Here is a 14766-nt window from a genome sequence, read left to right as displayed (position 1 = left end):
CCCCCCCTTTTTTTTTTTAAATGTGAAAATCTCGTTTTGTGTGTGTGTGTGCTTTCTTATGACATTAGCTTATTTTCTTTTTTTTTACATCTTTTTTGGAGTATAATTGCTTTACAATGGTGTGTTAGTTTCTGCTTTATAACAAAGTGAATCAGTTATACATATACATATATTCCCATAGCTCTTCCCTCTTGCGTCTCCCTCCCTCCCACCTTTTTTTTTTTTTTTTTTTTTTTTAAGTACCAATGTTTTATTTGGGTGATGCAAATACAGAGCATTGAGAGTGAGAAAAGGGACTCGACTCAGGAAAAATGGGAGGCAATGCCAGGTGATAGATTGAGTCTGCTTCATGACAAGCCTGGAAGAGGCACAGAAGGTGTGTCCACTGGCTACTTGGGAGGTCTCCCCACTGGGAGAAATGGTGTCTTGCACCAGTTCAGGGAAGGGAGGGAAGAAGAGGGAATTTATCGTCCTGGATTTCTCCCATCTCCCATTAGTTAAATATTACCCCAGGAGCACTAACTCTTCCACATTCCTGGGTTGCTAGTGGGTACTTGAGGTGCCAGATCCCATGTCCAGTGGGGGCATTCCATCCAAGTCTGCAAATGATGGGAGGAGGCAAACTCTGGGCATGAGGCTGGTGAGTGCCGGAGAGAATCTGATTTTGTACATAAGATGTGTTCACAACAGTCCAATACTGTTTTTCTTTTACCAGAAGAGAGAATCTGACATAATGATCAAAGACCTTTCCCAAAGTCACATGGCTAGTAAGTGGTAAATTCAGGATTTGAACATAGTCTGTCTCTGGAAACTGTCAAAGACCAAGATAAGGAACTTGGATTTTATGTAGCAGGCAAAGGAGAGTGGCTAAAGGGTTTCAAGCTGGGAGTGACATAAGATAAAGAGCTTTTTATAAAGCTCCCAATCTCTACTTTGCTCCATCTTCCCATGTGGCTGAACTTGGCACAAAAGTAGGTGGCCCCAGAGATGTGAGGACACCCAAGACAGTTTTTGAGGAGCCCCGACTAGGTCCGGAGCTCATATGGGCTTCCACACTGTCTCATAATCTTTCTGTCTTCATCAAAGCCTACACCTACCAAAGAGACTAGCTGGTCAGAGGCAGGCAGGATCTGAGCAGAGAAGCCAAAATGAGGGGAAGAGCAGATTGACCTAAAGACCAGAAGCAGGAGGACCAGCCAGCCGTACGTCCACTGTCAGCCGGTGGGTCTGGGGATGTTGGCACCCGCATACGAGTCCTTTGGTGTTGCCTGAGATGGTCAGATCTCATGAATTGTCGGCCGCACTGGTCACATTTACGTCGTCGGTATTTGGTGTGTATCCGAGTATGTCTTCTAAGTTCATTGGAACGGAAGAAGGACCAAGTGCAGTCTTCTCACATGCATTTATAGGGCCTTTCACCTGTGTGTTTGCGTTGGTGACTCACGAGGTGGGAGTGCTCAGTATAAGCTTTTTCACAGTTCTCATAGTCGCAGCGGTAAGGCCTTGAAACTGGGGGTCTTCTCCTGGGAGCCCTTTCTTGGGCCCCGGAGTACTGCTCTGCTCTCTGTGGAGCAGGTAAGGGCTGCTTAGGTAGTAAGGGGTCTTCCTGGGAGACTGGCTGTCTCACAAGAGAGCCCTGGGATTCCAAAGCCAGCAATAATGGGGATCCAGCTGGGGGCATCGCAAAGTTGTGCGGTTTCTAGGAGGCAACATCTGATCCAAAGAGGGGAGCATTGCCGGGGCCTCAGTGGAAGGCATGGTTGGATCCAATAATGTTTTAGGTGTTAAAGGGCCTCTGTTAAGAAGTTACTGTTGGGAGGCCAGAATAAGGCATTGTTCACATTCTGATGTGGGACATCATTGGGATTCCACTGGCAGGTGAGAACTGGCAGCCCATTGGGGGGCATCCTTAGATTCCCACCAAAGGTCGGGGCCACCCCTGGAATACTGGGCTCTCCTAAAGGCATCACCTGGGGCCCCTTGAAAATCATCATTCCTGGCTGGGTAGGAGACATTCCCTGAGTGTAAATCATCTGGGAAGGAGTGAAAGTCACTTGAGGGCAGTAGCTCACACCGTAGTCAGGCAGCGACATACTGAAGTGTGGCCCCATTTCACTGGCATTCTGCCTGGGTGCCTCAGCAGAGACCAAGGGGATCCTCTCCAGCTCTGTGCACTGAGGAGCATGTTGAATGCCTGATGGGCCATGATTCCAAGAGGTGTGCACTCCACTGCTTCTGGAAGATGAAGACACGTCCAAGATGAACATTGACTTCTCAGTATCCTGAGTGGGAATGCTGTGGGCAGGTCTCTGAACTGGTGCAGAGCCACATGCCACTGGCTTAGGCCCTTGGCTCCCTGCTCCATCTTAACCTGGGATCGGTTGCACATCGAGACTCCACCATTTACCATTTTATTTTTGTATTTTATTTGCTTTTGTATGTGCCCAGAGAGGACACATACCACATGAAGAAAAGCACTCAGAAAACAATTTGGGAGTTGACAGATAGCCATTTGAATAATCGCCTTTGGATAATTGAGCTCTTCCATTCATCCGTTTATTCATTCAACATTTATCAAAGCTTCTATTTGTTAGAGACTACTTTGTGCTAGAGACACAATGGTAAGCAAAGTAGACCTGGTCCCTGTTGTTACAGAGATTACATTCATTTTTCTTACATTGTTACAAATATATAAGGAATTTTATGCCAAGGAGAAACTGTAGGAAGCATAAATTTACCTTTCATTTTACAGAATAGGAGGTTAACAGTCCTTGTTATTGAGGTTTATGTATGTAAAATGAGGAGACATATTGGCTAATACCTTGATTTTATTAGAAAAGAGATAAAGTAGCATTCCAAAAAAATTAATAAGCCTAAAACTGGGTGACTTTTTAACGAGTGTGTTTCCTTCACAGTTGTATTGTAACTTGTGGAAGTGATGGTGATGTGAGGATTTGGGAAGACTTGGATGATGATGATCCTAAGTCCATTAATGTTGGAGAAAAAGCATATTCATGCGCTTTGAAGGTATTAAAACAATTACAGCAGCTGATATGAAATGTTACTGCCATGTGATGTTTTATACATGGATGAAAAATACTTTTATAGAAGTTTTGAATATAAACTTTTTCATTTTTCTTATGAAATAATAATATTTAAAAATGTGTAATAATGCCATAATTTGCCCAAAACTTTTACAGGTAAAATCTGAATGGTTTATTAAAGGTGATTAATGGATAGTAATGATGAGCCAATTAAAATATATGCAGGAAATTATACTTTATCTTTTAAGAGATTTAAATGTATCTTTTTTTTTCTTTGAAGGAAAACTCAGTGCAGTTTCAAATTTTTAGCTCACTAATTCAGATAATGAGGAATTGTACTGGAAAAAAGGAGTTTCATTAACTTTTTCAAGATATATACTTATTTCACATTTCTAATGTTTTATGTAAAGTAAATATGGGAATGAGATGTACTTGGAGAATGGAGATATGTTTTCAGAAGGACTTTGCAAACTAAGTATCTAACCTTTTTATTTGTGATGAATTTTAAGTTGAGTGTATTGTATTTGGATAGGAAAAAAAAATCTTTCTACAGAATTCATATTTTTTTCAAACCCAGACTCATTAAGGTAGATGAGATGGTCTTTAGATACTTTAGATGCTTTTTAAAAAATGGTCATATATAATGGAAAATGTATTCCTAGGAGAAAAAATATAAATGACTAATGTACATTAAATATGAGCTAAATCTCACTAATAAGCAAAGAAATGCAAATTAAACAATTGGATTTTTTTTCCTGTAAGATTGACAAAGATGAAAAATATTCCTGATCCCAGTAATAGTGAGGGCTTGGAGAAGTATTTATAAAGGAAAAACAACTGTTTTCCTGTGTTTCTCCTTTACTCTCACACTACCATGCTCACAACACTTCTGACACCAGATATATGGGGTTTTCCCCATATCAATAAGTTCTTTGCAATACTGGGTGTCCTACAATTCAGTTCAATTTTGACATTAACTGGAGTTAGCTCAGACCTCACAGGTTAAGGTCTCAGTCCCACAAGACTGTCCCCCACTTCAGACACCAGTCGCGAGTATTAGGTCCCCAGATGACCTACAACTTCTGTTCATCTTGGCTGCAAATGGGGATTTCCATGACCCCCTCCTTGGATAAGATCATTTGCTAGAAGAGCTCACAGAAATCAGGGAAATAAGTTTACCAGTTTATTACATAATAAAGGATACAGATGAACAGCCAGATGAAGAGAACATGGGGTGAGGTCTGGAGAATGGAGATGTGGAGTTGGGGTGCACCACCAACCTGGAAGCTCCTTGAACCCCATGTTATTGGGATTTTTATGGAGGCTCATCACATGGGCATGACTGATTATTAACTTCATTTCCAGCCCCTCTCCCCTTCCTGGATGATAGGGGTGTGGGACTGAAAATTCCAAGCTTCTGATCATGACTTGATCTTTCTGGTGACCAGCCACCATGCTGAAGCTATCCAGTAGCCCACCAAGACGCACCTCATTAGAACAAAAGACATTCCTATCACCCAGAAAGTTCCAAGGGATTTGGGAGCTTTGTGTCAGGAATCAGTCAAAGACCAAAGTTTGGAACAAAAGATGCTCCTGGTGCTCTTATCACTTAGGACAGTTCAAGGGTTTTAGGAACTCTGTGCCAGGAACTGAGGGTAGAGACCAATATATATTTTCTGTCTCACAGTATTTTCACACAACAGTTGCTGGAAGTATAACTGATGAACTTTTTTTGGAATAAATTGATAATGGTGTATCACAGTTAGAATGCACACAGTCATTTCTGGCTATTTACCCTAAGGAAGTACACACATTCATTTCTGTGGACAAGAATATTAGTAAAACCCATTGTTTATAATAGCAAAAGAAACAATTGAAGTGTCCCTGAATAGAGAATACATTTTATAAATTTTGGTAGTCATATAATGTAATACTATGCAACCACTAAAAAAATGCGAGAGTGCTGTATACCTTCATTTGAAAAGATGTTTACAATTAATTGAAAAAATGAAAAATAGAGTTTCATAACAGTCTGTTATAGAATAGTCTTATGTTTGTTAAAATAAAGGATTTAAGTACACAAATATTTGTGATTTGCATATCTATAGAATAAAGTTAAAAAGACTTAACCCCAACATGTTAATGGAAATTGCTTCACAAGAGTAGGAAACTCAATGTCTGCTCAGGACAGTTTCGTGTTTTTTTTCCTACAATAAGTATGTACTGCTTTTGTATATGAAAAAGACTTTAAAGAAGAAAAAAATGAAAGTGGGCTTATGGTAGTTTCCTAGGGCTATGGTAACAGGTACCTGGGCTTAGGATTTAGACATGTCTTTTAGGGGCCACTATTCAGCTGACTACAAGGCTCATATTCAGTGCTAAAATGTTTGGCTTTAGGAATGGAGTTTATAATTCTTCAATGAAATGATGTTACCAAATAGCCATGCAAAGTTGACAATTTCATTTAAAGCATAATTGCTTATAAAAACGTAAATACGTACTTTATGGATTCAGTGCTATAGGGAAGTACAATTAGGTGCTTTATTTGAGAACAAAGCAGAAAAAAAATCACCCTCCAAAATAGTGAAACTGGGATATATCAACATATTTGTAGGTAGTAATAGTTAACACTTGCATAGTATTTTACGTTGTCTTTAACAAAGGTAAGGAGCGGTATGTGGAATTATCTCCATTTTATTCTTGGGAAAATCAAAGCTCAGAGGAAAGTCAAATGACATAGTTAGGAACACAGTGGGCCCAAGTCATCCTGTGCTGGGTTCCATTCCTCCCTATCCACCAGGGAGAAGAATAGTCTGACCAGATCCGGACCACAGCTCTGATGGTTTCTTTTTTTTAAATTTTTACTAGTTGATACCGTATACTGGTAGTGATTTGGTTTCCCAGTAGATTTGTTTGAAAATGACTTCAAAGCAAGGCCTTTATTCAGGTCTCCCAGGTGAGTTAGTGCTGTTATATACTTTAACATTTTCACATGAATAGAGGGCTAGTTAAAGTTTTGTTAAAGAATTACCAAGATTATTTACTAGAGCTAACTGAGGATGCTTAGTCAGTATTCTACTAAGAAATCTGTCTGTGAAGTAAAGCACAGCCAAGGTTGCAAAATTTCTGTACATGCACACAAATAAATAGTTGGTGTTTCTGCAGTTTTGCCAAAGAACACTTAGCAGTATCAGTGTTGTGTTGAGTTGGTTATAGCATTTTGTTGATTCTCTTCTGGTTTTCACATTTAAATTATTGTTAGCTTAACTTCAACATTATGAATTTAGTTTATTATGGATTTAATTATATACAGTAGTTGCAATGTAGGCATAAACAGTATTTTTCACCAGTTTTCCAGTAATTGAACTTGAAGGTATTTATCACAGTTCAAATTTGAATCATCTGTACTGTTATTTGAACAAATGTACACATTTCCCCAAATGTTGCTATATAGTAACATGTCATTGTATTACCAGGTTCTTTTCCCATTAGAATGGGAGCAGATGCTGTAGATAAGCTAAGGGTCCTAAGTGCGCAAATACGGCTGAGACCTATTGCTATAGGGTAAAGTATGTTCATTAACAAACTTGAGTAGTTTGTTTCTTTTGGTAGTTATTTAACATAAATTAATAAATTGACCATATGATATATCGAATTGTGTATGAGGTTGGTAGACTATGATTTAGTCCATCAGGACTTAATTCCTCCTGGGTAAGTAATAAAATTAAGGTGGTAGGGCAGATCCCTGACCTTTTATGATTCTTAGCTAAAAGCTGTGCAAAACAACGGTGTTTGCAGATCATTTTCGGATCCTAAAACTTTCTATTTAGTGTTTTTAAAACACTAAATAAACACTGTGCTTCCACTGCAGGGGGCACAGGTTCGATCCCTGGTTGGGGAACTAAGATTCCGCATGCCCTGCAGTGCGGCCAAAAAAAAAAAAAAAACAGGAGCCGTGGATTCATGGATTTGCATTTAGACTTTACCCTACTCTGAAAACACATCTAATGATTGTTTTCTGGAAACACAGGGCAATACTAATTGTGTCCATTGTGCTCTTCCCTCATTGAGATTAGCTATGTTTTCTTGTTCTGAGTCTCCTTCTTATGACATTTGGGAATCCACAAAAACACTATTTAAATATTTTTCTTGCCAGAAGTACAAGAGAAATCAGAGGCTAAAAGTTTGGCTGATGAAGAGGGAATTAAATTTTCTAAAGGCAGGAAGTAAATTTTTCTTGCTAATAGCCATTTCAGAAAAATTATATATTGATTATTTTTCTCTTGACATGAACTACATTTATAAGTTTTTTTTGTTTTTTACCGGATTTTTAACTATGGAGAGACTCCCAATTAATTAACTAATTTTTGCCAATGTTTCTTTCATTTTTCTTTTAGAATGGGAAATTGGTCACTGCAGCATCTAACAATACTGTTCAAGTGCACACGTTTCCTGAAGGAGTTCCAGATGGTATATTGACTCGCTTCACCACAAATGCAAACCATGTGGTCTTTAATGGGGATGGTGCAAAAATTGCTGCTGGATCTAGGTAAGGCTCTTTGATATCAGAAAATGAAATAATATTAGAACAAAATGGCCTCATTCATTGGATTCAGGGTAACATTTTCAGGACTCTGTACCTTCTTTGTTGTTGTTATTTAATTATTATATTCAAGTCTTCTTTCTGGTAAAGGTTTTTGATGACAAACTTGTGCTTCTTTGTGAATTGAGGTATATTGCTTTGCCGACAGGCTGCTCAGTAAATGCTGGAAAAGACTGGGGAAAGATGATAGTTGGATACAAAATTTTAAAAATTATTTTTGGTACAACCTAGACTGTACAGTCAGGATTTTTGTTGTTTTTCTTGTTGCTTATTTGTCATAGGAAAAAAATGTAATTGATGAATTGCTGAGTTGGAGTAAAAGGCATAATGCTTTTAAAAATGGTTGTGGCTGTAATTAGATTAGCAAATAATAGAAGCTTAAGATCTAACTAAGGAAGCCACTTTCTAAAAGTATTTATATTTTAACATATGAGAAATCTTGAGTTATGTTTTTAGCATCTTTATAGACCCAAACTAAAAGGTAATATGGGTGCCAAATTTCACATGTTGCTATAAAGAAATTATGGCATTTACTCATTACTTTGAAATATTTGGGTCATAGCTTTTGAGAGTCTTTTGTATTGACATTTATTGATATACGTTACACTTGTTCTTAGTGATTTTCTAGTCAAAGTTGTGGATGTGGCGGATTGCAGCCAACAGAAAACATTTCGAGGACACGATGCCCCTGTTTTAAGTCTTTCCTTTGACCCTAAGGACATCTTTCTGGTAATCATTTTTTTCCCTCTCTTTTTGCATTTTTTGTGAATATGTTTAAAACTGTGAAAGAATTAGCAGAAAGTTTCACACAATTGTTAAAAGCCTCTTTAATTTATCAGTTGAACCAGTCTCCATATAGTATTATGGCTGTAACTATAGAGAAATCTACTGTTTTATTCTGCAGGCATCAGCTAGTTGTGATGGATCTGTAAAGGTGTGGCAAATTTCAGATCAGGTAAGCTCATCAGTTTGAATTTAAAGCTTTTTGCCTATTTCCATCATATATTGGACGTTACATAATGTATTATTGGACCAAATTAATAATTCTTCATAGTTTGTTTCTTTTGAGTAGCATTAAATACTGGTTTTGTGATCAAATTCCCCAACAATCTAAGCAAAAGTAAATATGTTGAAGACTAATTGATTCTGTATCTAATCATAAAGGGAAATTCAGTCATTATATATTTATAAGCTAACTACCATATGTTGGTCCCCAGGTGTTGGGGATACGAAAGTAAGGCATGGGCCACACTTGATTTGGAGAGTCACATAACTTACTCTGACCCAGCCTGGTAATAGCTTTAAAGGAGGTATGGAGAAAATGCTTTCTGGATTGGCAGAGGGAACAATGAATTCTTCCTGAGGCAATCAGAGAGGGCTTGGCATTTCTAGGAATGATGTAGCTGATGAGGAAAACACCCCTCACAGATATGCTTCAGCTCATAGCCACAGTTTCTTCCCTCACTTTTGAACTATTTAAAACGATTGACTTTGACACCTTAACATTTCGTAGTAGATCTCTCAAGTTTATTTTCATAGTTACTTTAAGATTTTAATGTATTGGGGTTTTTTTTGTTTGTGTACGTTTATTCGGTGAGTATACTGTTTGCTTATTCTACATAGGAAATACTCCTATTTGAGTTAATTATTTAAGACTTGTGCTCTTTATAACTGTGAAAAACATAAAGTAACTTAGGTAAATCAAATATTATAATTAGGTTAAAGTGAATTAAGTTGCTTTTTTCCGAGCTATCTATCAGTTTGAAGAAACCACTTATTAAATGTACTCAGTGCTGCATATCTTTTTTGGGAGAATTTTCATAAGGGGAAATAAATTTTCTTTTTTTCTTTTGGCATTTTATTTTTCATTTTTATTTATTTAAAAAGATTATTTTTCAGTCACAAGACTTACATTTTCTTTTTTTTTTTAAATCAGACATGTGCTATCAGTTGGCCACTGCTGCAAAAATGCAATGATGTGATAAATGCAAAATCAATCTGCAGACTTGCTTGGCAGCCAAAAAGTGGGAAGGTGAGTGACTCGTATTTTGTTTTTTGTTTTGTTTTGTTTTTAAAATATTTATTTACTTCTTTGGTTGTGCTGGGTCTTAGTTGCAGCACACAGGCTCCTTAGTTGTGGCATGCGAACTCTTCAGTTGCGGCATGCATGTGGGATCTAGTTCCCTGACCAGGGATGGAACCTGGGCCCCCTGCATTGGGAGCACAGAGGCTTAACCACTGCACCACCGGGGAAGTCCCTTATTTTGTTTTAATTATATGTTCCAGTCCTTGTTATCTTTGAATGTAAGAATAGTTTTTTTAATTGTAACTATTTCATTTAGATTATAAATTTTAGAGCTCCAAGCAAATTAATTATTGAAATGCTGTAAGAAACATTTCAACTTTTTAAAGGTTCTTTTTTGAAGAGTACATTTGGCAGGAATGAATTGATTTTACCTTTTTCTTTACATTCATGTTTTTTTGTTTTTTTTTTTTTGTGGTATGTGGGCCTCTCACTGTTGTGGCCTCTTCCGTTGCGGAGCACAGGCTCCGGACGTGCAGGCTCAGTGGCCATGGCTCACGGGCCCAGCCACTCCACAGCATGTGGGATCTTCCTGGACCGGGGCATGAACCCGTGTCCCCTGCATTGGCAGGTGGACTCTCAACCACCGTGCCGCCAGGGAAGCCGTACATTCATGTTTAATGGGGCAACTTTGGAAACAGTCTTGTTATATCAACTCTTACTACTAGTGTTTAACATTTTGGAGGTACTAGCTGATACAGTTAGACAATAGAAAGATATGAGAGGTTTGAAAGAAGGGAAGGAGAATGCTCATTATTTGCAAATGAAATGCTTATATATGAGGAAATCCCAAGAAAATCAACTGGGGGAAAATATTACTAATAAGAAAATTCAGTAAGGTAGTTGGAAGCAAAATTAATATATGAAACCTATAGTCCTATATACAAACAGTAGCCATTTAGAAAACATGGTGAGAGAAAATAATGCACTAACTGTGAAATCAAAAAATATTTTAAAATTTTAAAAAAAGATAAAATAACTAGGAATAAACTTACCAAAAAATGTGAAAGAGCTATGTAAAGAAAATTTAAACATGCTACAAAGAAGAGTAAAAGAAGACTTAAATAGAAAATATGTATCCCATTCTTTTTCGTTATTTATTTATTGAGGTATAGTTGATTTACAATGTTATATTAGTTTCAGGTGTACAGCATAGTGATTCAAAATTTTTATAGGTAATATTCCATTTAAAGTTATTATAAAATATTGGCTATATTCCCTGTGCTATATAATATATCCAAAAGGATAAGCTAAAAAGCTTATTTATTTTATACATAATAGTTTGTATCTCTTAATCCCCCACCCCTGTTTTGCCCTACCCCCTCCCCTCTTCCCACTGGTAACCACTAGTTTCTTCTTTATATTTCTGAGTCTCTTTCTGTTTTGTTATATTTATTCATTTTATTTACTTATTTTTATTTTATTTTTTAGATTCCGCATGTAAGTGATAGCATACAGTATTTGTCTTTCTCTCTCTGACTTATCTCACTAACCATAATACCCTCTAGGTTCATTCAAGTTGTTGCAAATGGCAACATTTAGAAAAACACATAGAAAAATATATCCTATTCTTAGAAATGAATTTTTGTTATAAAGATGTCAGTTCTTCCCTGAATTATCTATAGTTTTGAAGCATTCAATATAAAATATCAGTAAGATGTTTGGGGGGACCAAATAGAACTGATTCTAAAGCCATATGGAAAAGCAAAAGTCTTGAAAAACAAAAGTGGTAAAGTCTAATTCAATCAGATATAACATTATAATGCTATGGGAATTAAAAGTGTGATACTAATTCATGAATAGACAGATATCTATTAAACAGAGAGATAGATCCAGTATATATGGGAATTTAGTGTATTATAAAGGTGGAGAAAAGGAGATTTAATAAATGTACTGGCAAAGGGCATGAATACCAGGAGGTGAGAATTACTGAGAACCATCTTGGAGACTTCCTATCACATGGTGAATCTCATTGTATAGGTATTTGCTGTATCGTCTTTTTAACTTCTCTGCATATGTGAAAATTTCCAGAAAAAATTTATAAACTCAACAATATGAAAAGTAAAAAGATAAATATTTCAGTGTCAAAGGACAAATGATAAACTGAGAAAAAGTTGGAAACAATATGACAGAGCTAATTTCCTTAATATTCAAAGAGTTCTTATAAATCAATAAGATCCCAGTAAAAAGATGAACAAGGACATGAGCAGACAGTGTACAGAAAAAGATACACAGATGGCTTTTAACATATGAAAATACATGCAACCTTTCATACTAAAAGAAATACAATTGAAATATGATTTTCTGTTTTTCATTTGTCAGATGGTCAAAGATCAGAAGTTTGATATATACTGTGTGGAAGAGGATGTGGCAGTTTTTATTAGAATGAATGACCAGTAGTACTAGTTCTAGGCATATATTCTATAAACATATTTATTCATATGCACTACAGAGTATGTATAATGAAAATTTTGTATCATTGTTTATAGTAGCAAAAGATTGTAAACATCCTGAATGTTCATTAATAGAGAACTGGTTAAATAAACTGTGGAATTTATTCCTGAAAATGGAATACTCTGCAACTGTTAGAATGAGGTATATCTGTGTGTCTTCACATGGAATAATCAGTCTTTAGATATATTAAAAACATCAAGCTGTAGAGCAGTAGGTATAGATAGTAGATAGAATGCTACTGTTTAATTGTGTGTCTACTTGTGTATAAGTACATATGCATTCTTATATGGTCTATGCTTATGTTTTTTGCCTTTGGGAAGTAGAAATAGGATTTAGGGATTGGAGGGAGACTTTCTTTTCAATGTATGACCTTTTGTGTCATGTAAACTTTTAAGGGTACATTCTGCACTAAAGTGATAGTTGGGAAATCCAGTATGTATTTCTTCTTTGCTTATGAAACAATCTAATTAAAAAAAATTTAAACATAGTTTTACTATTCATAAATAATACATTTTTCTTCATTTTTTGATAAGCATGGAAAGAATATGTCAGTTTTATTTTTTCTACTAATCTGTTTTTTGGAAGTATATGTAAGAAGATAAGTTTCCTTTTCCAAAGATATTCAAAGTATTTTGGCTCTGTTTCTCTCCTGCCAGCAAATAAGATGAATTTTTAGATCCAAAGGGCTTATATTCCTTAAAAAATAGTGTTAAAAATATTAGTGACTATAAGTTCTCTGTCTTTCAGTGCAAGCAATAATGATCATCTCCCATTCTTTTTTTTTTTTTTTTTTTTGTGGTACGCGGGCCTCTCACTGTTGTAGCCTTTCCCATTGCGGAGCACAGGCTCAGCGGCCAAGGCTCATGGGCCTAGCCGCTTCGCGGCATGTGGGATCTTCCCAGACCGGGGCACGAATCCATGTCCCCTGCATTGGCAGGCGGACTCTCAACCACTGCGCCACCAGGGAAGCCCCATCACCCATTCTTTATCAAAATTTTAAGTAGCTTTCTGAGTTTTGTTTGTTGCCAATTCAAATACAAATTTGCTTTTATGTTTTTTAGTCTTATTTAGATGAATTTTCTGCTTTTTTTTCTCTTTAAACTTAATTTAGTGTAAACTTTTGTTTAAATCATTTATCTTTCCTAATAGTTACTAGCAGTTCCTGTGGAAAAATCTGTTAAGCTATATAGAAGAGAAACTTGGAGTAATCAATTTGATCTGTCAGATAATTTCATCTCTCAGGTAGGTTTTGTAAGTGATACTTTCAGTAGGCTAATGGGAATAGTTAATGCATACTTTTCTTTAATACAATTACAGCTAAATATTGTTGGAAATGGAGAACAACTCCGGACTGCTGTGCATGTGTCCACCTTTTACCCCTCAGCCTTTCTTCACTTAGTGAATAACTAGTAGATAAGTCTTTGCTAGGTCCTATCTGACCTTTCTCCTTTGTGAAATTTGGTAAGAAAAATCTTTTAATTTATAAGAAGTCAAATTTAACCCTAGCATAGTATTAGAATAGGTAATTCTCACATTATTAGTAATATTTATTGTTAAGTGAGTTTCACTGAGACTTGTGACTATGGACACTGGAGTTTTAGAGCAGGAAAGGTTGTTAGTCTGTGTTTCTTTCTCTCTCTCTCTCCCTCCCCCCGCCCCCTTCTCTCATATATACCCATCTTGCAGTTAGGAAACAGAGGCCCAGTAGGTCAGCAATGGCTTAGTACGATTCACTTCACTTCCTAGTTCTCTTCATCTTGATGGTGACTGCTAAGAGGATAACTTGTGTTGTCTTTCTTTCTAGGATAAAAACATTTTTTAGCTTTTGCTTTTAAAATTGTGCTAGTGTAATTTTCTTGTGATAAAGTAAAAGCTGCTATTACTTTGTTGAATATTATTGAAAAAGAAAGTTAAAAAGTAAGCAAACTTTGTCTTGCTGTTTATGTATCAGATTTAATTAGAAATTGCATACAATAAGGGTTATAAAAATTTGAATTTGGTAATAAAATGAGTTTTTAGTTTTAAATTATATGAAATTATTATTTATTTATTGTTTTTCTTTACTAGACCCTAAATATAGTAACCTGGTCTCCTTGTGGACAATATTTAGCTGCAGGGAGTATTAATGGTTTAATTATAGTTTGGAATGTGGAAACCAAAGATTGCATGGAAAGGTATGATTCAGTAAATCTTTTGTCTCTTTTTTGCTTATTTCTATTAGATGTTTGTTTTTTTTATTATTAAACATTTCACATCTGCAATCATTAGATTGTTAAAATGCAGACATATAGCTATGTTTATCAAAACTTTTTCTAACTAAAATTTACCTAAAGAAATGTATAGCTTATATTTTTCTTGACAGTGTTTTAAGAATTCACTTTTTAATTTTTAGGGTGAAACATGAGAAAGGTTATGCAATTTGTGGCCTGTCATGGCATCCTACTTGTGGTCAAATAGCTTATACTGATGCAGAAGGAAATCTGGGAGTCCTGGAGAATGTTTGTGACCCCAGTGGAAAGATGTCAAGCAGTAAGGTAATAAGTAATAGGGTAGAACAGTTTCTTCAAAGTCTTTCTGTGGTC

The 14766-nt window shown here is 36.1% G+C and overlaps 1 protein-coding gene and 1 pseudogene across 2 annotated transcripts in view; one reads left to right on the top strand and one right to left on the bottom strand.

Annotated features, from left to right (window-relative positions):
- WDHD1 (WD repeat and HMG-box DNA binding protein 1) overlaps positions 1-14766 on the top strand; it is an 81731-nt gene that overhangs the window by 3022 nt on the left and 63943 nt on the right. For both annotated transcript variants that reach the window (XM_049706241.1, XM_004279331.3), the window contains exons 3-10: positions 2916-3027; positions 7442-7593; positions 8265-8376; positions 8552-8602; positions 9584-9679; positions 13334-13426; positions 14252-14358; positions 14577-14718. In XM_049706241.1, coding sequence (XP_049562198.1) covers positions 2916-3027; positions 7442-7593; positions 8265-8376; positions 8552-8602; positions 9584-9679; positions 13334-13426; positions 14252-14358; positions 14577-14718 — 865 coding nt within the window. The remainder of the gene's footprint in view (positions 1-2915; positions 3028-7441; positions 7594-8264; positions 8377-8551; positions 8603-9583; positions 9680-13333; positions 13427-14251; positions 14359-14576; positions 14719-14766) is intronic.
- On the bottom strand, positions 507-2365 carry LOC117196409 (Krueppel-like factor 17; annotated as a pseudogene).

This window comes from Orcinus orca, chromosome 2 (genome assembly GCF_937001465.1).
Source record: "Orcinus orca chromosome 2, mOrcOrc1.1, whole genome shotgun sequence".
Lineage (NCBI taxonomy): Eukaryota > Metazoa > Chordata > Mammalia > Artiodactyla > Delphinidae > Orcinus > Orcinus orca.
This window is presented reverse-complemented; position numbering and strand designations above follow the sequence as displayed.